At 43.6% G+C, this 26,079-nt stretch overlaps 1 protein-coding gene across 1 annotated transcript in view; it reads right to left on the bottom strand.

The window, feature by feature from the left end:
* The window catches only part of CAT (catalase), a gene marked incomplete in the record, with an annotated part of 486,757 nt that overhangs the window by 335,669 nt on the left and 125,009 nt on the right, over positions 1-26,079 (bottom strand). The window contains 1 exon segment of the mRNA XM_044082850.1: positions 21,269-21,373. Coding sequence (XP_043938785.1) covers positions 21,269-21,373 — 105 coding nt within the window.

Here is a 26,079-nt window from a genome sequence, read left to right as displayed (position 1 = left end):
CAAATGGCTTATCTTACGCCAGACAAACAAAGGCAACTGACTATTTCAAAATGTTGGCAACAAAGGCCCAGTTATCTGCAAGGAATATTCTGCAGGCTTTGGGCTTCATGGCATCTTGTATCCTAATACCATATGCAAGCCTGCATATGAGGAAACTTCAATTGTACCTAAAGTGTTTGGACTCAACATTGCCACAGCCTGGTAACAATGACTGCTCTCATTCCCTGCCTGCAACAGGAGTGTTGATGGTGGGCGAAGGCTTGTCACCAGAACAAGGGACAGCCACTCACTACCCCCAGCCAGGCAGACACCAACAATAGATGCATCAGATTATGCCTGGGGGGCCCACATGGCAGGAAGATGCAGTCAAGGCACATGGGACTAAAACCAAATGCATCTACATATCTATCAAAAAGAGATGCTAGCTGTTTAGAATGCCCTGACAGCCTTCAAGGACCAACTTCATCCAGGACAACTACTGATAAAGACAGACACCACCATGGTCATGTGGTATATAAGCAAGCAGGGGGGCACACATTCTTACCCCCTTTGCAGACTAACCATGACTTTGTGGGACAAAGCATTGCTTTACCAAGTACATCTGCAAACAATTCTTGCCAGGAAAGAAAAACACTCTGGCAGACTAACTAAGCAGAAACCTCATGGATCCCCATGAGTGGCAGCTGGATCCGCAAGTCTTCAGCATAACAAGGAAATGGGGATGCCCGGACATAGATCTATTTGCTTCCCCTCACAATTACCAACTAAAAAGATTCTGCACAAGGGCTTATCAGACAAACGTGGAAAGTGGACGCCCAATCTTTCAGCTGGAAAAACCTATCAGTATATGCCTTTCCTCCACTGCCTCTCCTCCCCAAGGTACTCCTAAAAGTCAGACAGGAGAAGCCAAAGATGATACTGACTGCCCCAGACTGGCCCCACCAGTACTGGTATCCAATCCTAAGGAACCTGTCTCAATGCCCAGTCTGGACCTTACCTCAAATACCTCCTACTGTCCCAGCAAAACAATCAGATCCTGCACAGCCAACTCAGCACTTTAAACCTGGCAGCATGGCGGATAATGTAGTCATACAAACCACTCCTCTCAGTAAAGCTGGGATGGATGTCATTTTGGAAGCCAGAAGGCCTAGTACTAGAAAATCTTATGCTGGAAAATGGAAGAGATTCTGTGCTTGGAACCAAGCACAAGGAACTGATACAGCTGTACCAAATATTCCTCAGATTTTGCAATACTTAACTGAGATGCTGGACAAAGGCCTATCTTTTTCATCAATTAAAATTCATGCCTCTGCCATTTCGGCTCATTACAATACAGAGCCACCAATCTTTTCTCATCCTTTAAGGCAGTACCTCAGAGGAGCCAAACATTTAAGGCCTCCAAGGAGATCACCAATACCTGCATGGGACCTCAACTAGGTCTTGGAAAAACTCACCCTGCCTCCCTTTGAGCCAGCTGCTACTGCGGATATAAAAGTTTTCATCTTGGAAAACAGCTCTGCTCCTACCAATAACTTCTGCTAGATGAGTTTCAGAGCTGCAGGCACTGTTTTCCATTGACTAAGGTTATTTTTAACTTGTTTAACACTTATTTGCACTTCATGCCATCATACTACTGGTGCTCTTCTGGGCTAGGCCTGAAAACATTCTAGTTGAAGCAGTGCTCTAAATCAGTCAACACTGAATGAAAGAATGAACAAACAAAAAGTCAGAAAACATAAGCCATCCTGAGCAATTAACTGAACTCACACGACTGTGCTACATCCAATACAAATGCCAGTAGTTTCCAAAAAATCCAAAATCCGAAGGCAAGTAAAAAAACTATTTATTAATATAAAACATACAAAAGGTGAAGTGCTTTCGTCTCAAGCTGACAAGACTTCATCAGAACAAATGCACTAGTAACTGAATCCTTGATACAACAATCTGTTACTAATTAGAATTATTAAGTATGGAGGCACTTAAAGGTACAAAGCATACAAATCATGCAACAATTCCAAGTAAATTAAGCTTGAAAATGACGCATCTTGTGAATGAATATAAAAAGATAAAATCAGTTCTGACAAACATACAAGAGAATGTATGCTCCGTTATGAATAATATTTATAGAGTAAGAGCACTTTTTTGTTTTTTAGAAGGGGTGTTCATACCTGGAGGTATCATGGCATTTAATTTTAGCTGCCAATATAGTTCTCGATCACCAGGTCTAGTTCCCACCAACCTCCTCTTATACTGTCAACTACAATGTCCAAAATCCCAAATTTGAACCTACTAGTGCCTTTACAAACTAGACTATGCTTATAAGGGCATTATTTGTATTGGCTTTATTAATAGCGTACAGATGTTCATAAATACGTTTCCTAAGGCTGTGTTCAGTTTTCCCTATAAAGAAATAACCACAAACAATACCCCTGGTACGACAATTGCCCTCTTTCGACAATTTTAAAGGGTACATGTTCCAAGGCAACAGTCTGGTTCTTAATAAATGGGCACTGTCGACATGCCCCACATTTTGTTGTCCCTTTCTCTTGTACCTGGTGGTATAACTTGTGTTCGAATAGCCATTTTAAGTTTTTACCTGTCTTGTACACAAAACTTTGATCTTGTCCAATGTGTTCAAGAATAACAATATTGCTTTTAAAGATTATCCAATTTTTTTTTGTTAGTATCTGTTTCACTTCTGGCTACCCGTACCATAGGGTAGTACCATAGTGCTTTGGAAGTTGCTTTTGGATACTTTTTCATGACTCGCTATTATTTATGCTGCATAACCAACCCAATGTTTGTAGTGAGTCAATGAAGTTGTAGATGAGAGTCCAACTGGGCATTCCTTGACTTGGAAAAAGCATGCAAGATTACAAGAAAAACAGGCAGTCCTGAAAACATTTGTAATGCAGGCTATGTACAAGGACCAAATGACAAGAACCAACAGTTTGGATTCACAGGGATTACAGGTGGAAGTGGAGATGTATCAGTGTCCAGCTTTGAGACCACTGCTGTCCATACTGGTGGATTACATTAGCAAACAGGTCAAAGGGGACAGATTAACAAAACTCCTGTACACAAGTAGGACACTACAAGCATACTCTGAACAGGAACTTCAGCAAACAATAGGGGACTGGATTGCAAACTGAAGGCATATGGGATGAATCAGAGTATAGACAAGACTGCTATCATGGCAGCAAATGGGGAAATCAGAAGTGAAAAGGGAAAACAGTATAATAGGTCAACAACTACGCATCGGGGGGGGGGGTTGAGGAGAAGCAAAGCATGTATGTATGAAGAGGTCAAAGCTAGATCACAGATGATATACCCAACTGGTTTAGAGTGCAAGGGATATTGTGTGAGAGAAAAAACACTAAAGCTGAAATTTAAGGTGTACAAAACAGTGGCACAGCAACTTGAGTAATGAGATCCGGGAGGGGATCCAGAATCCAGGGTGGATGAATCAGAGGAGACCACAGGTACAGGAACCACATTTGACGAGGTCAGAATGGGGCAATGAGGATCATTTTGCTCCCCAACCGACTGGCTTTCTGCAAGAGCTTCAGCATCATGGGCAGTGGAGGGTAAGCGTAAAGGAGACCGGGAGGCCAAGCATGTACTAGAGTCTCTCGGGGACTCCCCCCTGAGGGGGGATTAGAGCGAAGTAACTGTTGCATTTGGTATTTGAAGGAGAGGCAAAAAGATCGCAACAGGGTTGCCCCCATTGGGCAAATGTTTGTTTCGCTACTAGAGGATTCAGAGACCATTCGTATGGGGTCAGAATCGAACGACTGAGCCTGTCTGCTAGGATGTTGGACCGTCCCGGAATGTGCATTGCAATGACAAAGCAGTTGGTGGATATCGCCCATTCCCACACTCTCATGGCCTCGCGACAAAGAGGATAAGACCTGGTTCACCCCCTGTTTGTTGATGTACCATACAACTGACATGTTGTCTGTATGTACTGCAATCGTCCCAATGGGAAGAAGGCTGTGGAGTGCCTGCAACGTCAAAAGCACCACCCTCATCTCTAGGACACGGATATGCAAGGAGGTCTCTGTCGTTCCACGTGCCTTGGACCGTTCTGCCTGAATAGTGCCCCCCCCTCCCCAGGCGAGAGGTGTCTGTGGTCACTGTGGAGACAGGGGGAGGCATAGAGAATGGTCGTCCCGTGTGAAGGCTCTGGGACTGGAGCCACCACACGAGCGACCCTCTGCAAGCTTTGCTTAGAGGAATGGGATGGGACAGGGGTTGCGAGACAGGGACCATTGCACCTGGAGGATCCACTGCAGGACCCTCATATTTAGACGGGCTACGGGAAGCAGAGAAATTGCTGCAGCCATGGACCCCAGAGCCCTCAGGATCAAATCCGCCGGTGGAGCAGGAAGTTGGAGAATGGCCTGAACATGCAACCTCAGGTTCCGAAGCCGAATGGGAGTCAGGAAAGCAAGCATTAGTCTGGAATCCAATCTCGCCCCTATTAAATCTATTACCTGTGTAGGAGCCAGAGAGGATTTGGCCATGCTGACAGTCAACCCTAGGCTTGGAGCAAGATTGAGGAAGTAATCCCTGCTTGAACAGAGCAGATGCCTTGTTGGGGCGATGAGGAGCCAGTCATGCAGGTACAGAAAGACCTGAATTTCCTGAAGCCTCAGGTGGGACGCTATAACCGCCAAGACCTTGGTGAACACCCTGGGGTCTGAGGTGAGACCGAACGGAAGGGCCCTGAACTGAGACAGACTCCCAGCCAGAAGCGGAGGAACCTCTTGGAGCGTCTGTCCACAAGAATGTGATAGTACACATCCTTGAGGTCTATCGAGCACATCCAGTCGTTCTCCTATAACAGGGGGAGAATAGACTGTAGCATGACCATCCGGAACTTTTCTTTGGGTACTGCCAAGTTCAAGAGAGAGGTAGAGGATGGACCTCAAGCTCCCAGTCTTTTTTGGCACCAGAAAGAACCTGGAGTAAAACCCTGATCCGAGCTGATCTGGGGAGACTGGTTGGATGGCTCTTTTGTAAAAGCTGCTGAACTTCTGTAGCAGCCGCCTCCCTCTAATGGGGTGGTACGTTGGGGAGGCTTCTGGTTTTAGGGGTTACAATAAAGTGAATTTGGTAACCTCTGGATATAACACGAAGCACCCAGCGATCTGTTATGAACTCCCACATTGCTAGGTGCCTCGAAAGACACCCCCCGACTGCCTCCAGAGTGGAGCAGCCAGGCAACCCCTCAGGGGTTCTGCGTGGGCCTCTCTGAGAAGGGTTCTCTGGACCCAAAATTTCTGGGACCCCCTCTGCCTCTAGGGCGGCATCCTCCCTGTCGTCCTCTGCCACGAGACGACTTATTGTCCGGAGCAGACTGGGACTGATGCGATTTCCGGAACCACATCTTTTTGACCCTTTTGGTTCTTAGAAAAGGACCTCTGGGGAGCAGAGAAGCTGACTCTGACTGCAGACATCTTCCCATCTTTCTCGCTCTGGACTAGTGTTGCGAACGGTTTTGCCAAATAGTGCAGAACCATCAAAGGGGGCATTCGCGAATGACGCCTTAAAGGGTTCCGAGAAGTCACAATGTCGGAGCCAGGCTTGGTGCCTCATTACCAGTCCAGCTCTAGCGGCTCCTTCCATGGCGTGAGACAAGAGCCGCATAGAGGTGTTAGAAACGGAACGTAGAGTGAACATTCAAGGAGGAGTTCAGCTGCTTGTCCCCTTCCGACATGGACTCTGGTGGGGGGGAGGCAGCATATTCTTATTGGATCTCGCTGCATCCGGATGACGTGTGCCATATAGTTCAGCGCCCTCATGGAGAAGGTTGCTGAACTGAAGGCCCGCTTCCCAAGGAGGTCCATCACCAGAGACTCCTTGCTCGGTGGGTGGACCGCAGAGCTCTCCTGAGCCAACTCCCTCTTGGTGGCCGCCGCCACCAACATGGCATCCATGAAGGGGATCTCTGCACCAGTGGGTTCTTTCTGCAGGGGGACTCAGGATCCTATCTGGGTGCTTGGGGACTGGCTCTACAGTGCCCGGCTTCTTCCAAGTCCTGGTGGAGATTAGGTCCACCAGGGGGTTGGGGGGAGGGGACACCCAAGAGGTAGATGGCCCTGCTTCAAACGCCTCTAGGAATACGGACTCATCGGAGGAAGCCTTGGGGGCAGACCATCCTCCCCTAATCCTGAGCATTTCCATGATGTCTCCAAAGGAGACATCCTTGGGGGGGTGACCTTGGGGAGCCTTCCCCTTCATCAAAGTCCGTATCTTCCGTAAGGGACTTGGGGGGGAGGGGGAGTCCACGTGCCTCCTCTTACACTTAGCCTTGTGAGGAACCTCCTCGGGGGGGGCTGTCCAAGGAAGTCACCAGCAATGACATGTTCCAAAGGAACACCCAGAGGTGCTGAAGCAGGCTGCCCCGAAGGCCGGGTGATGGGAGCCTGAACCAGCTGAGAGGGAGTGCAGGGGGGAGCCGATGCCAGGACCGGAGACCCGGATGCACTCAACAGTGCCCTCTCCACCACAGCAAAAGCCGAGGGGGAGCCACCCTCGATAGGACCCGAGAGTAGACTCCCACTCTGATCCGAAGCGGGGACCGGACCCGGGGCAGAGACCATCGGATCCGAAGGACACGTGTGCTCCGACCAGGATGGAGCCGAAGTCACTGAATCCCTCGGATCCGAAGCTCAGCCCACGGCTCCAGAGAGGTCTGATCTGACAAGCTCGAGGGACCAGTCGGAGCTGAAGTAACCAGTACTGTCGGCTCCGACCCACCCCCGGATCCAATGCGGCTCGGCTCCAAATGCTCTGAACCCGGAAAGCGGGTCGAAAAAGGAGAGACTGGAGCAAAAAATGGGGTAGAGCTCCCCCCCCCCCAGAGGGGGGGGGGGGAGGCAAGAGCACTCCGATCTGCAGCTGGGCCTGGATGAACCTCCTCATCATCCAGTCCATGTCTGCATCTGACATGCAGAAAGTGGACCTCGAAGAGGCCACCGAGGCAGACCTAGAGTGCCGCCTCGATGACCTCGACGGGGACCAGGTCCCCTCCTCCTCGGGTCCCGGAGCAGAGGAGGAGGCGATCCAGAAGCTCTGGATGGAGAAGCTCGTTTGGATGGCGGGGCCGAGGAGTCCTCAGCCCGCCGCTTATGGTGCTTCTCTCTCCATTTAGCTTTCCTGGCCTCCCTCTCCTCCGGAGCCGAAGCAAGAGGTTGAGTCCCGACCGGAGGGAGGGAGGCAGGGGTGGCTGCCACCAAGGGCTGGGTAGCGGCCACAGAAGCACCAGAGGCTGGAGCTGAATCCGGGGGCAAAAGGACGCCAGAATCAGCTTCGACCTCCGGTCCTTAAGTGCCATGGGGTTGAATGCCACGCAAATCACGCATCCAGAGGAGAGGTGTTCGACCCCAAGGCACCTAACGCACAGGTTGTGGCCATCAACCGGTGAAAGCTTATGGCCACACTCGGTGCACTTTGAAAAGATGGTTTTAGGGGCCTCCGACATGGTAGCACAGAAACACTCACTAGGCCCCTACACACACACCACAAACACACACTACGACCAGCGAGGGCAGGGAGGAAAAATAACCAAATTAAATTAAATTGATAGAGATATAGGGCTATGGGGTACCTAAACACTCGCTCTCACTCACACGAAGAAAAAGATAGAAATAGAAAACAATTTTTGTACCCCATTGCTGCGAGTTGTTTCGTCCTTTACGGTGGCTGTGTCAGTCGGGCCCAATACCAGAAGTATAGAGTGGCCGTCGGTCAGGGGCGCGGAGACTGACGTCAGCACGTCAGGGGTACTACCAACGCGCATGGACCGCCATATCCTCAGTCTTTCTTGCCCCCCTTTTCAAAGACCCAGAAAAAAGAAGGCAAAAAAATACCTACCAAAAAAAAACCACCACATATATATAAGAATATATACAAAAAAATATCAGCATGTGGTCACCTCACCACACACCCACCCCTACCCACACAGAGGGGGGAAGGAGGGATTGGACTGCAGCAATGGGATCCTCGAACATCTACTGTACTGTGTCCATTGGGTAGAATCTGCAAAGCAGAGGTTAAGTGGAGAGGTGGCAAGGCTAAAGAAGGGGGAGCTGGCATATCATTGCAAAAAACAGCAAAACGGCTGTCAGCCCTAGAGCTACTAGGAGTGAGCAGGAAGGTGAGAATTAATGAAGAGATGCAATGCACTCCGCCAAGTAGCTGCTTCCAAAATATCCTTAGCTGCCACCCCAGAAATGCTGTTGAAGTGGCAGCAGCCCTAGTGGAATATGAGGCCTAATCCCAGCTGGAATCTCCTGCCCCATGATGAATAACAAAATGCAATGCAAAAGCCAATCCACCTAGAAATAGTTTGTTTCTAAAGAAAAAAAAAGCCAAAACAAACAAATAAACTGTCTAAACAAAATAATTAATAGATTGTTCTAAAATATTAGTCCTGTGCCTGTGTACATCTTAAAGTGTGCAAAATCTTCTTTTCCCAAAATCTTTGAAAAGTTATGTAAATCTGCAACAATTGACTTAAAACCAATAGGACCAAATAAAGGCTAGGTAAATAAAGGATTTAGATATCCTTATGGATGATCAAATCGCTTACTGAAATAAGCCTCTCTAAACTGCGTAAGGGCCTGCTTCACTGCCACCTTCTTGCAAAAGTGGCAGCCAACAGAAAAGCAGTCTTCCATGACAAGATAGTTAATTCAGCCATGGCCGCAGGCTCAAAGTGTTTGTAGTCAGTTTTTCCAACACAAAATTGAGATCCCAAGCTCAGGGTAGGGCTCTCTTCCGTCTTATATTTTTTGCCCCTCTCTAATAATCTTTGAAAACAGGGAAAACTGAAAATGGTTCAATTCAAGAAAGCTGAAATTGCTGCAGCATGAATCTTTTGAAATTAGAGGGACATGAAGACAAACCCAGAGAAGGACAAACTATTGTCAATTAACTCAGCCACATCTCACAATGATCAAACTCAATTCTAATTCAGAAAAAAAAAAAAAAAAATTTTCCCAAATTTTTCTTCATTCTTCTGTCCTATCTAGGGTCCATAAGCTTCCATAATCACATTTAAAACTTTGTTTGAGAAGCTGACCGCTGTGTTTCATAACACAGAATTGTATGACATGAAGAGTGAAGAGAGTGAAGTGAAGCTTGAAGACATTGATGAGAGCTGAGATGACAGATGAGGAATCAGAGGTAAGGTAGGGGCCATGGAGGCTTCTACACTGCCAGTAGTGGGAGTAGTGAGTGTGATTGAGGCCAATCTCTAGGAATCAAAATCATCCCTGTCTTGTCTGACCTTCTAGACCTTAGTACCTTTGGAAGAGAAGAGTAGAGGGTGGAAAGGCATACACATTACTGATTTCCAACTGAAAGACAGAGCATCCACTCTCTTAAGCTGTCCCTGAAACCCTTTGTGTTTGGCACTTGGCAGTGGGGTTTAGTGGATAGCTTAAGATCTATGTCTGGAGTTCCCCCCCATCACACTCAATTTGAAAAAAATATGAAGAGATTCAATTTCCATGGGGATACATGACATGATTTGTTAACTTAACACATCTGCTAGTTCTGTGCTGCCCTCAGAGAAACCTTTGCCTGAAGAGTTAGTTTAGCTTAAGCGCAGTCTCCCATAAAATCATTGCTTGCCTGCATAGAGTTGATCAACACCATGCTCCTGGAAATGTACCCACCTTGAAAGCCATTAATGTTAACATGTAGCCCTGCTCCCTAGCAAAGAACTTGTAGATGCTGTACAAAGGCAGGCCAGGACTGCTAAGGTCACTGTCAATGGCAGATGTAGATGTTGTAGTCTGGCAGGCCACTTGTCTTGTATCCCCTGGATTTTAGATGAGCTCCCACGTGAATGTCCTTGTTTCAATGTATCTTTTGAAGAGTCCACTGTTATTCTTTGATTGGCAAGGTATTATTTGGAATGACAGTGTCCAAAGCACCAGGTGACAAGATGCCACATCCCACAATAAAAGAAGGTTGCCTCATAGAGCATTGTGCATTGGGAAGCACCACCCTCAGATGCCAAGGAACAAAGTGATAGACTCTTTTGTCAAAGTGATCCTCAGCACTGTGGGCCCAAGTGGCTGTGGATGGGGAAGTACGGATAGAAAAGCACATGTCCGGGAAGATGAGGCTATCTGGCGGCTGTTGTGTATTAGGTTATTTTGCCAGGGCTCTTTTAGTCTGTATTCTCACTAGACTGACTTTATTTCGAGTCTTGACTTGTCTCTACTTTAGAAGCATTGCTATAACATATCTAGGATAGTGGGGGCATTCCTATCGAGCCAGAAGTAGGCATAGATTTGCTTTCCCTTGATCAGAATTCCTCAGAGGTCCAAGTCAAATCATCGGCAGAGTGAGGCTAATGGAAGAATAGATTGTGAGCCAGAACAGCTAGATAGGATGGATAATCCTGATAATTATAATCACAGCAAAGTATGGAGAGGCTTCTGAGATCTAAGGTTTATGAGGTAACTTCCTTGCTCGTAGCAGAGGTAAAATCCAGTGTAACGCCAACATCTTGGACTTGGGAATGTCCAAATAAGTGCTTTTTGGAGAGGTAAAAGTGTTGTAGTAAGTATAGATAAAAACTGGGGGGGTGTTCAAAAACATTGATGAAATAGGAAGGAAAAGCGAAATAGGATCTGGGGCCCCTTCTGTGGTCTGGAGTAACTGAGATCTTTGTCTCTGAGCTTTCTGAGAAAGGAATCTGAGGAACGCCTGGGTCTAACTGAAAGGAAGGGCCCAACACCTTTAACTTTCCTGATTGCTATGGAGTATGAACTTAAACCTGGAAATCGTGCTGGTGATATTCAACAAACTTCTGTAAAAAAAGAGAAAACTCTCCAAAGGCCCTCAGTCTTTGAGTAATTAAATCCCAAGTTTCTTTGAAAGGTCATTGGGTCTCTTTACAAAAAAGGGTCATTTCCCGAGAATTACCAGCAGCTGAAAAGGCAGGTCATTGGCAGAGGCCTAAATGGGACCCTCCTCACCCCTAGAGCCCAAAACCAGACTGTCTACCCCTAGACTCACCATAGACACCTTAACCTGCCCCCTACCCCTTAGCAGGCCCCCTTAGCAACTTCCTTACTAGGCTAGATTGTCAACCTTCACTTAGCCACCTTCTTTTAATCTTTAACAGTTTGTCAAAAAAACTTAAATCACATTTTGCAACAGACTTAGCTTTGTCCTCAATTTTCTTCTCAAACTGTAAAGGCTCATCCAAAACAAAACATCAATAGAATGCTCAGCCACCCCATCCAACACTTGGCATGCCTCAAGAACAGGAATCAGTGAGCCACCCCTCAGGAACCCTGTACATGAATGTAACCACATGAATTGTTCAGAGCTGTACCTGTTCAGCATAACACACCAACCCAACCACTCCACTCCAGCCTTCCGCCACTAGATCACCAGCAACTCTTTATCTCAATACCTTGTGAAAGCAGATAAACTTGGTTTTCAACTGTAGAGATGAACGCTTGTAATTAGATCTTTTGGAAGAAGAAGGTGGAAGATTCCCACCCTAGCAAGTAGAAGCTATCTTTATCAGTGTACCACTTTTTTTAATCTCACAGTGATTTTCAACCACAGTTTTTAGTTTCTGGGTAGGCAGGACCTACTAACTCTTAAACAAATAAGGTCTGGGCTCAGGACTCCTATCGGGTTTTAACAGGAGCAGGAGGCAAAGAGCACTACTTAGGGGTTTAACAGGCAAAGGGCTGCAAACCACACAGTCCACACAGGGAGCAGGGCTGGCTGCTAAGGCTGGGTAAAACAAGAATACCTAAGAATCTCAAGAGTTAGAGTAATAAGCCGAGCCTTAATTTTAAACAAAATTCCCTAGAATGCAGATGCCTGGAAAATTAAAAAGATTCTCCAGAGGGTCAGTGAAAGGGAGTGGATCAGGAGGAGAAGAAGCTGTAGGAGTGGGAGGATCCTCAGAAATATCTCACTCAAGAGAAGACTCAGCTCTTGAGACTCTACTGTCTCTCCTCTAGAAACTCTGTTACACCCTCAAACTTTCATCAGGAGGTATAACTCCTCTATAATCAATAGAACCTCATATCTTCTGCTAATTTTCTGTCATTTTCTTCACATTCAGAACTGAAGTGCTAGGAGAAGCCCCAGAACCCCCTGGAGAAGCTGGAACTCTGCCAAAACTTGGCTGCACTTGGAAGAGAGGCTCCTAACTAAAGGGGGAGGAAGGGAAGAAACCTGAGAAGCCCCAGCAGCCTGGCCTACCTACCTGAAAGGCACCTCACAACAGTAAAAGTCTGCCTCTCTGCAGTAAACTCCTCCTAAAAAAACTCTGCCTATTGTTTCTAAAGAACCGACACTAACTCAGGCGACGTCCGGACTTCTAGGTCAGGCTTGTTTTGTTCTTTGTTTGTCCTTCTTGCTAATTTGGAGAAGCGGGCGCTCATCATAACATTGCATTCCGGTAAAACACGCCCCAAACACTAACCTGGCACACTGGCTTTCTTAATCTAACTGCGTTTGTTATTAGTTTGCAGTTGCGCAGCCACAAACGTCAGCTCGCAGGCAGCAAACAACCAAAAGTTAGGTATGTAGGTAATGACTAGGTATGATCTGTTTCACAAGAAATACAGTTATTCACTTTTTCTCACATCCCGGGTTAAATACTGGCAAGAAAAAAAACAAAATTCCAACCCCAAACTTTACACAGCCAGGTCTGTCTGATGAAACTCCGAATATTTCCGACGCCACGCCAACCTGCACAAAACTGCTTCTGCATCGGAGCTGGACCATGAAGAAAAAAGACTGATATGACGCCGTCTGCATGCGCATAGTGCCCGCTGGCGTGCTGGCGGTCTATCGCGCCCTGACCGACGCCCATCCCACCTCTGGTATTCGGGCCGACTGGACAGCGGACTACCCAATAGTAAGGACTGCAGCAATGGGGAACGAAGAACATCAATTTCTCACAAAACTTCACTCAGTAGCTGGAGCTCGAAATCCAGCTTGTAGCGCGGCAAACTAGATCTGAGGTCAGTCAGGGTTGGCAGGGGATTATGGGTAAAGGGAGGAGCTAGGAGCTCAGATCTATGCTGTGGTAGAGGTTGCCGGCTCTGATCCGAGATCGGATCCGTATCCCAAAGGTTGCTGACAAATGAAGTGCCTACTTCAGATCAAGCTTTTATGTCAGTGTCCCTCAGACTTCTTCAGATATCTGAAGTTTGAGGGACACTGACGAAAACGCTTTTTTTCCCTTGCTGTGGTGTTAATTCAATAAAGGAGTCAGTTTGAAAATTATCCAGGAGTTTCCTGTGGTGCCTTTCATTTTAGTCCAGATTTACTTTTTTGTAGTATGCACTTTTACTCCGTCCATTGCTTGACTGTCCTTGTCATTAGGAGACCATTAGTGCCATGGAACAACCTGAAAGGCTAGTCTGAGGCTAGGGAAACAGCAGCTGGGTCTAAAGCAGGGTTTTTGTAGATTTACTTGAGTCATCAGGAACTCTCTAATCTATCTGGCCTATTTGAAGCAGGAGGCTGAAAAGATGGTGCTGAAGAACGGACCTAAAAAGGCATCCCGGTAAGCATCTAGAAATGGAGGAGCAACAGGAGTGCCAATCTGAGTTGTAGTATCCTTTTTGCACCTCAGAGACCTGTATGGACCTGCTATTCAAAATGTTTCAGGATGCTTTGTGAGGTTTCTCCAAAGGAGGCTTCTTCTAAAGGCGAGACTGGAGAAAGTGAGTCTCCCACATCTGAGGAAATCTGTTAGAGAGCATGTATGACAAATAGTTGAGAAAGCTCCAAGAGCATTATGACAAATAGTTGAGAAAGCTCCAAGTCCCTGTTAGGTTCCTCAGATGAAGAATCCAACGGCTGTGTGGTGTGGCCTGAGAAGTCAAAGGAAGGTAGCTTGATGACAGGATTGCCTTGAATGACCCCAGAGAAAAATCAATCCATTCTTAATCCCTGGACACAGGAGCAGATGTTGTGTGTTTAATTTCTGCTTTTTCATTTTAGGGGTAATGTTCAACTGAATCAGCTTAGAAATGTTTCAAGGCTCAAAATCCCACATCAGCGAACCAATAATCTCTTCCCAGTAAAGGATTTAAGGGATTCCTTTAAGGCCCTCAGAACTGAGTCACCATTTGGAGAACTCAGTCCATCTGGTATGCTTCAGGAGGCTTACTAGCCTCAAGCAGTGTCATGGTAGGTGGATCAATCATGAGAAGACTTGGCATTCCATGGGTTTGACCAGCTCAGTAGGTACGTCTGATTCCAAGAATCAGAGGAGAATCCCCTCTAGGTTTCAAGTTTTTTTTTTTTTTTTAGTCAGGAGACTAATGTTCGGACCTTCTGAGATGGTGGAGAGGGCCAAGCATTTCAGATGCTGGGTCACGAGGAAGGTATTAAGTGTAGATAGCCTTGACCATAATGTTTCTGGAATGAATGACAGATGAAGCAGGATTTATAGTGGTGTTCAATGCCTAGACAGACAGATTGGACTTAAGATTATCATCATCCCTAATAATTTGCTAGGAGAAGTGATTTGGTTGTATTATCAAGACAGAGGACTTTAAATTTTGTTTTTCATGAGAGGGAGATTTGGGGAAAAAAGTATATCTTTTGTGTTTTTCATGAGAGAGAGATTTGGGGAAAAAAAGTATATATTTTTTTGTAGAATTCCGTAGGTTAGAACTGCAGTGCTAGTACTATGGGAAGGACCGAAGCCATGTTGTAGGGGGGATATTTGTTCTTCCTGCAGGAAATAAACTATTCAACAACGATTGCTAAACTAAGCTTTTTGGAGAGAGAGAATAAGACTGCTATAGGTCTAAATTTAGTACAGTCTGTTGAATTTCCTCTTTTGTGCACAGGGATGATGGGAGACTTTCCAGACAGGAACATGGGATTCCTGGATTGACCTATTTATAAGGATTGAGACAGGATAGGCAATGCTATTGGCTGTTATTTTAAAAGGACTCGCTTGGAAGTTCATCAGCTGATGTAGAGCATGGTTTGAGTTTAAGAATAGTTTTATACAGGACATGGGGACAACTTTGAAAGTGAAACTTAATCTGGTGATGTGGCTGTTAGGCAGTGTTAGGAATATATGTTGGGGAATCCTTGGTTAGAGATACTACGCTAACTATGAAATAAACATTTAAATGTGTTGTGGTTTAAAGTGAGAAATCAGGAGGGGTTAGGTTTGAATATTTGGCCGGGATGCAAGGTTGTCCAGAATTTTTTAGGGTTGTGTTTACTACTATTCTGAAAGTTAGTACAGCTTTTGTCTTCATTAATTTGCTGTTTAGTATGATTAAGAAGCATTCGCAAGTTTATGATGTTGAGGTATTTTATACTTTTGGCATCCTTTCTATGCTTTTTTTCCATCCTGCATTAGCATTCCAATATTTTTGGAGAGCCAAACTGTATTTGTGTTTAGTCTCTTCCTTCTAGGAGGGTGGCCCCGGTGGTGCAGCGGTTAGCGTTTCCACCTCACAGCAAGAGGTTCTCCAGTTCGATCCTCGGCTGGGGTGCCTTCTGTGCAGAGTCTGCTTGTCCTCCCTGTGGTCGGTTGAGTTTCCTACGGGTGCTTCGGTTTCCTCACACATCCCAAAGACATGCTTGTAGGTGGATTGCACACTAAATCGGCCCTAGTGAGTGCATGCATGCGTGTCCCTTCTGTGGAAGGTTGGGCCCTGGGCTGGCAACTCAACACCGTAAAAACTCCACTGCCAGTCATGAGCGGACAAGGTGATCCGCTGTGGTGACCCCTAACAGCCAAAAGAAGTCTATTCCTTCTAAGGAGGTGCAAGGCTATTTAGGATATTCAGGAAAACTGTACTGAATTCATTTACAGCATCATCTAAGGGGAGGAAAGTTAGGCAGTTCCAGTCAGAGGAATATTAGGAAGTTAGTTACCAGGATATGGAGTAATGAATATTCCCTCCAGTACAGCTTTTCTGTGTGTGTTCTTAACGCCCAGTAGATATGGCTTGAGACTTTTGAAAAAAATGAATTTATCACCTTACATTTCAAACAAATATTCACATCTCTGGAACCATAATTACTAGAAAACTTAAATGGCAAACTATTCAGGGTAAATTAATATTTATACACGTGGCATTCACTCAATTTGATACTTTATTTTGGCTTATAAAATCCAGTTTAAAGGGAGTGAATATTTTATAATGTAAGCTGTGTATAAAGAGCGTATGATCTCAGTAACCATTTAAGCAAGACACACTGCCAGAAGGATTTTCTTCATAAAGTTCTGAGCTTTCAAACGAGGCTATGCAGTTGTCTGTTCTACCTAAATGTTGAGATATTTAGAGAAAATAAATTGCAGTACAAATTGTACACAAATAATATTCACTATGCCTTTTAGCTCAGAGGTCAAGATCAATACAATTGTGTTTGACATGTATACTTTGATGCCTTGTATGTAGCATAGTTTTGGAATTAATGCACATATGAACAAGCAACATGATGCCTAGAGTGTTAGTAGAAGGTAACTGTAAAAATGCCTGGAGGTACACACTGCTGTAATAACTTAGAAAGGTTGTGTTTTGTTTTATAAAAATGCTGTTTAAGTGGATGTGTGAGATGTCTGGTTGTATAGATTGGGAGATGATCACTGACATTCAGACATTGCACCTGTGCCAAGGTCTAACACCAGGATTCAGTCTAATAGGGAAATTTGATGTCTTGCTATAATTTGTGGGGCTAATTAGTTGGGTGAAATAAAGTTCATGCTAGATGTAGGGGATTTGCAGTTTATGTCTGGCCAAATGACATTCATATCACCTAGTAGTATTGCTTTGTGTGGAACTGGGAAGGTTATCCAATGTTGGATATCTTCCAATACAGCTGTATTGTTGTCAGGAGGGATTTAAAGAACAGTAATGCATACATGTTTATAATTGTTTAATTTTGAGAAAGTAATAAGCGTTGCGGAAATAAATTTTGGCATTAGTTTGTTGGGAGGGGGATGTGATAGCTGTTAGGAAATATTAAAACAATACCACCACATTTCCTCTTTATACAGTCATTATGCATTATGAATATTACAGCCGAGAGGTGCAATTTCAGTGTCTTTTATGCTAGGTTTAACTACAGCGAGAATATTAGGCTGATGTTGGGTAATCCAGGCATATAGTTCAGCAACTTTATTTCTTATGCTTCCAATATTTATGGCAGAAAAAGTTAGATTACGAGGGTTGGGAGTTGACCACTGTAGGGTTAGAGCTGTGTGTGGAACAGTATGGTCTTGATGTTTACTGTGATAGGCAGCGCCAAGATTAGGGTAAATATCTCCACCTAGAAGGATTTTTGTTTATTGGGGAAGTAATATTTGATTTTTTGGAGTATTTTTCCACTTAAATATTTTTTGGTTTGAGTTGAAATTAAGTTAATCAGTCCATACTTAGAGTAAAGGTGAAAGGAGTCAATAAATAGGTTTGGTGCAATATGTGGAGTGTAGGCAGAATGTTCAAATAGGTGGTTGGAACAGAGTTGGAGAGATGTCGAGAGCTATTAGAGTCATGGTAGGATCACAGATGGCCAAGGAGAAGAGAGGCTAAGCTGAGGAATAGCATGATTAAGTAAACAGATGTTTATTGTTATCAGGTAGTGAGGAAGTGGAGATCAAGAAAAAAAGTTGGACAGTAGGATATTTAGTGGTGAAGTCTGAAGGCTAATACAAAATACTTCCTACCTATCCTCTGTTAAAAAAGAGTTCAAGTTGGTCCTAGTATCTTCTTTGGAATGCAAGGAATATAGGGGAAGGCTAGAGTATGAGAATGTAGTTACAATAAGTAGTGAAGGGTTTACTTGGGAAAAGTAGAGGAAAATGTAGAACAGATAGGTGTTAGGGAGGGGTGTGACTCTAGTGTAAAACAGTATGGGAGAAAGTAGATGGGAATGGTGCTAAAAGTTTAAATTAAGTTGTTATGGTCCCACAGTCCGCTGCAAGGCAGATGGGATGGCTGCACAGCTGCATTGTTCTGCATGGTTTACAGCAATTTCTCTCCAACCAGAAGGCAATATCAGAGTGAGAATTTGTGTTTTGGGGAGAGACTGTACCCTAAAGCTGTTTGGCATTTTTGGAGGACAGCACGACAGACTACATGCAGTTTTAACTTACCAAAGGAATACCTGGAGAAGCAGCAGCTATACACATGTGAAAGGAGAAGGGGTCAAAGTACTGGTTGGCTGGTGGGAATGTGTTCTCTTGCAATATCAGCTTTGGTTAAACTACGCAATGGAAGATTTCACCCCATGAAAACTGCCTTCCAGTTTTTCCCTCAAGATAGAGAATATGGAATGCTATGGGAAATGGTGAGGCATCAGGGACCAAAACAGAATGGTTAGACACCACATAAAGCATCACTACATTCAGGAGCTCTGAAAGTTGGTTAGGACTGTTAACAGTTTAACTACATCAAGGAAGCTCAAATAAGATCAATAAATATCAGTGAATTTGCGCTTTCCTCAAACAGCAGAACTAAGGGCCCTCAACTCTTCAGGGCAACACAATTTGGGGAGTCAAGTGACAGTGATATCGTGAGGACAGAAGGTCCCTTACAAGATTCTCCATCTTACTTTTAAAACGTGTAACACCTGAAATTAGGCAACCAATCAATGGATACCTAGGGGTTGCTCCTCAGGAATCAGTTTAGGAATGGTGTTTCTGTTTTTATCCTGATGTGATAAGGAGCATAGGGACACTTCTTAGCCCTCCTACGGATTACCAATCACCAAAAAGCCTGAAATGGCTTATTAGGAGACAGCTTGCAATTAAGGTTTATTCAATGATTAGTGTTAGCTGTAAAGTCCTCTCTCACCCAAGTCTATCTACTGTCTCCTAGTGCCCACAAAAGCACTGTCCAAGAATGTTCTTTGTTCTAAACTACAATATAATTTCCTTGTACCTTCTTTACACTCTGTTAGAACACTCAAAAAGACCAAGTCAATGAGAATAAAACTGCCAGATCTGTCCTACATGCTGATGCCTAGGCTACACCACCACAAGCTTCTAAATTACCTAAATTGGCTACCCATTACTGAAATGTCCACTTATCTCCTATGTGCCATTCTAAATGACAGCCAATGCCTCCAGCTGAAAAGGACTCACAATTGGAGAATATTCCTGCTCATGAAGTTGTGTTGGGAAAAATCACTCAACTGTCCCCCATTTAAAACAAGTCACTGGTAAAAAAGCAGGCCCATCTCTCTTGAATAAACTACCATCTGAGACAAGGTATTGAGTTACTCTTAGCAAGTTTAAGAATTCCCCATTCTGAGCACTTCAAGGAAATGGTTTGTAAAGGATTTAGGGATTATGGATAAAAGCTTTAAGCATTATTAAAATTAAGCCATTTACAGTTTCTTATTGGTTTTCTTTTGCCATTTTACTCCAATTCTGGCACTCTTATTTGTCCCCATGTACCAGTCTCCAAATCTATTTTTTACTCATCCATTTTAGGTCCCCCACCCCTGGCCAGGAAATTCAATTTTAAACTTTTAAAAAGCAATAACCAAACTACAACGAAACTCAGTTGGAAAACTAATGTAAACCCATTACTTTACTAGAAATGTATACATTTTAAACATTCTACTTTATAAAAGCTGCAGGATAATCATGTACCAACATTCTGAAGTCTTGCAACAATGTAAACTGAGTTTGTTTGCATTGTTTACGGTCTGAGCCCAGGCCACTATTGAAAAGTATTTCTGGACCAGTCCACCTACCCAGTTGCTAAACAGTTACTTATTAAGTAAATACTTTTAGTTTAACTTTAATGGTACAAAATATTTTCTACAAGAAAATGTTTGTTTGGAAGATGTATACTTCGATAGGACCTTACTATTTAAACACTGGCAACTAATTAAGGTATCGGCCCTGGTTTTATTTCAGTGTACAGTGCAGATGCACTGGCCATACTACAAACTGTTCATATACAACCCCACAGAGTGCAGCAAGAGGGAGACAAAAGTGACTTAGTGAAGCAAAAGGAGAAGCAAATAAACAGACACGAACACTAACTTTAGAGGGGGAACAAAAACAGGACATAAAAGAAACACGGCAACTGAGCAGAAGAGCAAAATCGATTGTTACAAGAGATTACCTCATCAGTTACAGGACATGTTTTGGGTACACACATTTTATTCATATACAGTCTGTTATGTGAACAGACACAAGGACAGTAAAAAACTATACATCTAGAAATACTGGTGGTGACTGGTAGGAGTAGAAGCCAGACTTGTACATCTATAGATGCATATACATGTAGATAGATACAGATTTTATACATGTATTACTGATGAAAGACAACGGCTACATAAGTAAATCAGCCAAACGGCACTCAAATTTGACAAAACAGAAAGTGTAAGTGGGAAAATATAAGTGCAGATGGCACAAGTAACAGACTGTTTCTTAACCTGTGGATTCCTGTGTGAGGAAAAAAAATGACAAATATACACAGCAAGAAAGCAGGCTAAGAGGAAGCTACATAGATGAGTGAAGCAGGGAGACTAAACGGGGTTGTAAACTGACCAAGCATTTTACAATGACATGAAGGCAGTAATGTATGCCTGCTTTATGAGCAGTTAGTCAATGATGCTGCAGTCATTCTGGAAAATTAGTGACATTTCTGGAGAGAAAGGAGTAGTAGTAAACTAGAAGCAGTTGGTAAGTAGCAGCATTCAAATAGACATTGTGGAACGGAAGGCAAAAGAAGTTTAGACAGTATTCTCCTTTGTGACCTCATGTCTGTCAAAATCCTGAATTTGCTTAATATCTACATGGTATTTACCACAGCGGTCTAATAATTTATAGCCCTGACAGCTATGTAAAGGATGTATAAACACCACCCCCAAAAAACATAAGGCCAATGTCATACAACAGCAAGTATACTTCTAGCCTCAGTTTCCTACGACCACTTTTGAGTAGTACGGTTTAAAGCACAAGAATGAAAACACAAACTGCTTTTGGGCTTCCTTGCAGAAGTGGTTGAAGGTCTATTTCTAAGAAGTCTTAAATATCAGGAAAAGCAAGTCAACTCAGCTCCTTCACTTCCTTTCACATTCGCCTCCTAGCAGGAGTTTGCTAAAATAAGACTTCAGTGAACTGAAGTATCAAGATGAGCAATAAAAAATTACAAGTTGTTGCAAGACTCTGGTACGGACACTGTGCATTATTTTACAAGCATTAACAAAATGCTACGAGTATTGAGTAAAGCAGAAATATAAACCATGCAGTCAGTGCTCTCACCTGATGTAAACACTCAGGACGAAGGGTCCAGAAATCCCACATCATGTCTGGATCTTTTAAATTAGTCTGTGGGTTCCTCTTCTGAGTATGAATAAATGATGGGAACTGAAAAGAAAAATATCCAAAAACTGATCAAAAATATTGGGGTGGATGTCTCATCTTCACAGATCATTCTTCATTATGACAGCTTGAAAATATTAACTAATCTAGCAAAAGTAACTTGTTTAAATAGCTGGGGGGTCTGCATCAAAGCAGTCAATGCCTCAAAACAGGAAAGATTATATACCTTTTCATTATCTCTAATGTTTGGCTAAAATTATATTTACTTACTAACCCTGTAGAGAAGTCGTCCTACAAACAAGTTTAACTCCTCAGCTTCTTGCTCATTTTTAAATCCAGCATTAGAATCAGCAAGTAATATAACTGCATAATTATGCAACTGAACACAACAGTACATGGAGCACTGTTACAATGGTACAGATGGCTGGGAAATCTGTTGCAGATCTGTCTAGCCCAAAATCCAGTTTGTCATGCTTCTCCCAACCAGACAGATATCAATCTCTCTGCATTCCCAAGTATAGAGTAGGCATCCACTTGCTCTACCTTTAGCTCTTTTTTGTCCAAGGGCAATCAGCAAGGGGGCTTCCACACTGGTTGCAAGGCACAGTCCTATCCAGAGGCAGGACATTCTAAAACATTATCCACGGATGGGGCATAGATAATTGATGATTCAAGACCCTAGATACCTGAACTCCCTCATGTCCATCCAGACTGGAGGCACTGTGAAAGTGGTAGCTGTGGCTGTCTGGGAGTGGAAGAGTTGAAATGACTAAGAGGCACTCCATTTCAGCCAAGATACAACAATGGAGGGGGGGGGGGCTGTATTACAATTGTGAGCCACTTGTTCACTTTTCTTAGATGACTGTACAACATTCACTGTCTGTGAATTACTTATGAAATTAGTGCAGACTAGCTGGATGACTCCCACAGTTCACAGATTTTGGGAATTGGAAGTGTTAGTTGCAGCGATAACCATAGCAAAACCAGTCCTAGCCTCAGATATATCTAGATTTAAGTGGTGTGGCCAGAGGACAAAACTGCAGCTCCTAGGACTTGGTATTCATCTCTCTGAAGAAGGCTACAATAGCTACTGTGCATCTGTTCATGTCAGATCTAATATGTCTTAGCTTCTTCCCATTAGTCAAGTAGCAAAGTACAGTTATGTACATAAAACGTACAATAACAGTAGATGATTGAATGATCACTGCTGCAGTATCTTAAGCTATATGGGTTATATCCTGCAAGGAGATAGACAGCCATCTCCCAAAGCTTCGGGGGACCTTCCTTTCACCCAAGCCTTCAGTCAGCTTGAGCTTAGCTGACTAAAAAGACCGGTTTGGTGTGCAACACCCTTCACAGCTTTCATGCCAACAGAGACAGTCAGGCAGAGCCCTGAAAGGACAATGTTAGGAATGACAAAAAAATAGTGTCCACACCTTGCAATAACACCAAGAAACAGGGTACACCTGTCCCACTTTGTGAGGATAGTCCCTCTTTGGGAAGTTGTGTCCTGCAAAAAATTATACAAATGGCAAATGTCCTGAGACTTTACGGCAAAATTATTTCCTATATTTTATGTAACAGTTGCATAAAACTGTTATTCTGTATCTAAAACACCTAAATGTCGCAAGAAACAGAATAAGCAACTAAAACACTACAAGAATTAGCTTATGTAGGCAAAAAAGCAAAGTTCTGTCATTTGTATTGGTTGTAGGTATGTTTTGGCCTGCAAAATCTGACGTTTGTACCAAAAAAGTCCCACTTTGGGCATTTGAAAAGGTGGCAGCCCTAAGAAACAAGGGTAATGGAGGGTGGGAGTTACTACTGTACTGATCCTTCAAACATCTACTGTTATGGTAAAGCTTACTTGTACAACTATATGTCCTTAACATTGATTACTGCCATAGCTTAAAACTTTGGTGAGGTGGAAGGAAAATAATTCAGGAGCCCCTAAAGCAAAGGCTGATCTAGACCTAGAGAAGGAATCATACTTCTAAGTTTGTTGTAAAGGTATGCACAGAGGACCAGGTTACTGCTTCTAGAATACTTCTATAAGCCAACCCTTTCCAAAAAGCCATAGATGAAGCCAAGGCCTAATACAACGGGCCTTACCACAGCAAAACTATTCCATGCAGGATAGAGTACAAAAGGTAAAAGCCTTACACAACCATTTGGAAATAGTCTGCTTTGACAAAGGTTGTCCCTTCTTGCCTTCACAAGAAATGAACAGATCTGAAAAATCTAAAAGATTTAGTTCTGCCCAGGTAGTATGGAGTATCATTTCTCATTTTTAGGTTCAGTAAAGAAAACAGGGAGGTGGACAGTTTGGCTGAAAGCCAACTCTGATACCACCCTAGGCATAAACTTTGCATTATTTTTCAAGAAAACTCTGCCCCTGTGGAAAATGAGGTAGTGATAACCCACCAAAAGAGCTTGCAACTCTGTCACCTCTTGCAGAGGTCAGAGCAATCAGGAAAACTCTTTTCCATTAAGAAACTCATGTCAACTGGTTCAAATGGAGCAAGCATCAGCTTCTCAATTAAAATCAAAGGATGGGACACTTTTTTTTAGGAGATCTCTTACTTAAAAGCACAAAAACACACACTTATTTTAACACGAAAATGCAGTGAAGGAGAATGGGCAGACATGTAGAAATGGCAGATAAATGAACCTTGGAGGAGTAAAAAAGCTGATGCGATAGTAACGGACAAATATTTTAAAACCAGAGAACAACTTGCCCTGAATGGATGCTGGTTAGGTTGTTGGCACAACTAGAAAACCTTTTCCATTTTTAACATTTGATTTTCTAGTAGCAAGCTTTCCTGCCTCCATTAGTAAGTACTGTATGTTCTCAGTAAACAAGAGAAATACAACATTACCTAGGCAGTCAACTGAAGTTGACTGTAGTCTATCAAATACCCCCATCTACTGTGAGTTGCTCTAGTCTGGCAAAGCTTGTTATGGCTGCCCCAGGCCATTTCCAAAAGGAGGGAGAAACGCCCTGGGACAGAAGGAAGTAAACATAATGATCTTGGAGGATACATTCTGAATCTTCGAACCTTCGAACTACCATGGATAAAGGAATATTCCTGTATATATAAAAGGAAAGGCATCAGTCTTCCAGGCCTTCTTGCATGTAGTCCTGGAGCAGAATTTTGCCAGCTGATTGTTCAGTGAGGAGGCAAAGAGGTCTACCTGACTACCTCTCCACAGATGGGTCAAATCTTGGAAGACCCCCCCCCCCACCCAAATCTATTTTCCATTTGAGGGTTTGCCCTTGTACCGCTCAGCTTGTCTGTCACAACTTTTCGCAGATTGACAGAAGGTAGGACAGGCTGTAGCATGAGATTGTGCTGCGAAACTATATCCCAAGCTAAAATGACTAGCCTGCAAAGGGTTTATGATCTGGTCCCCACTTGCTTTTTGATCTACCATAAATGTGGTACTGTCTGTAACCACTTGGAGGTCCCAGGAACTACAGATGATTAAGAGAGTGGAGTCCTTCGATGAGGGCAAACAGTTCTTAAAGCTGTGTGCATGTGCCTGTCCTTGGTGTCCCACATCTTGCACTTTTATCCCTCCTGAAACTGCTTCTCAAGCAAAGTGCAAGGAGTCTGATGCCTAACTGCTTTAGAATAGGGAAGAAACGGAGACCTGGACTTAAGGATATTTGCAGTCCCCACCAAATGGTTTCCCCTCTGACAAATCCCAGCACTGAGATTTGAAAGGACAAAGGACGTTGATACTTGTGCAGTGGTATCTGAAGTCTCTTGTCCCTTTCACAAGTACAGTCCTGCCAGGGTATCATGAGAATCAGATGACATGACACCCAAAATCCTGAGGCATTTCCTTGCAGTGACTGAAATAGGAGTGGAAAGTATTAAACAATGCAGACATAGACCATTTATCCTGTGGAAGAAAAGCTCTTTGGACACTGATGTCTAGCCAGCTCCCCAGGAGCAAAACCCTGTGTGAAGGAGTTTACATTTTTTTTTTTTTTTATGTTCTCTTGGATTCTCAGCGCGTGGAAGAGATCTCTCACCCAAACGAGAGTTTCTGGACACTGAAAGATACTATGCAACTATCAGCAAGTCATCTAAACATGGAAAAATGCAAATACCCTGCAGCCTGCAATGAGCTAGAACTTTAAGTGTTATTGGTGCAGTTGATAATCCAGAGGCTAAGGCAGAGAACTGATAATGGAATTAAGGCACAAAAAAAAATTAAAAAGCTTGAAGTCTGGATGAATAAGGATACAAGCATCTTTTAAATCTAAAATTGCCTCTTCTACATCATTCAAATTTCCTAACACATTATGAAATGTCATGATTTTGACCTTTGCTGCTATCACAAACAGGTTTAGGAAAGAAAGATACAATCTCTAAGCATTTTCTCTCTCTGGCACTAGAAACATCCTTAAATAAAAGCCTTTTCCTACCTAGGAAGGAGGAACTGGTTATATTACTCTCTGGGACAGCATTTGATGAAGGAAAGGTGGAAATAAGTCTGGTTGGGTGGATAAGGGATTACTCCACTGGAAAGGAGGAATCTGCTCCCACTGCCGTCTGTAACCCTAATGACAGATCAGAACAGATTTGTTTGTAATTATCCATGTTCAAAGACAAATGTAAACATTCAGACTTTCTGGAAGGGAAAGGGACTAAGTGCGTGTGTTTTTTTTTTTTTTTTGGGGGGGGGGGGGGTCTCAGTCACTGACATTTTGGACTGTCCATTGTTATGGAGGGTTCCGG

Source organism: Protopterus annectens, chromosome 9.part0 (assembly GCF_019279795.1).
Source record: "Protopterus annectens isolate FY-2018-M chromosome 9.part0, PAN1.0, whole genome shotgun sequence".
In the NCBI taxonomy this organism is placed as follows: Eukaryota; Metazoa; Chordata; order Ceratodontiformes; family Protopteridae; genus Protopterus; species Protopterus annectens.
This window is presented reverse-complemented; position numbering and strand designations above follow the sequence as displayed.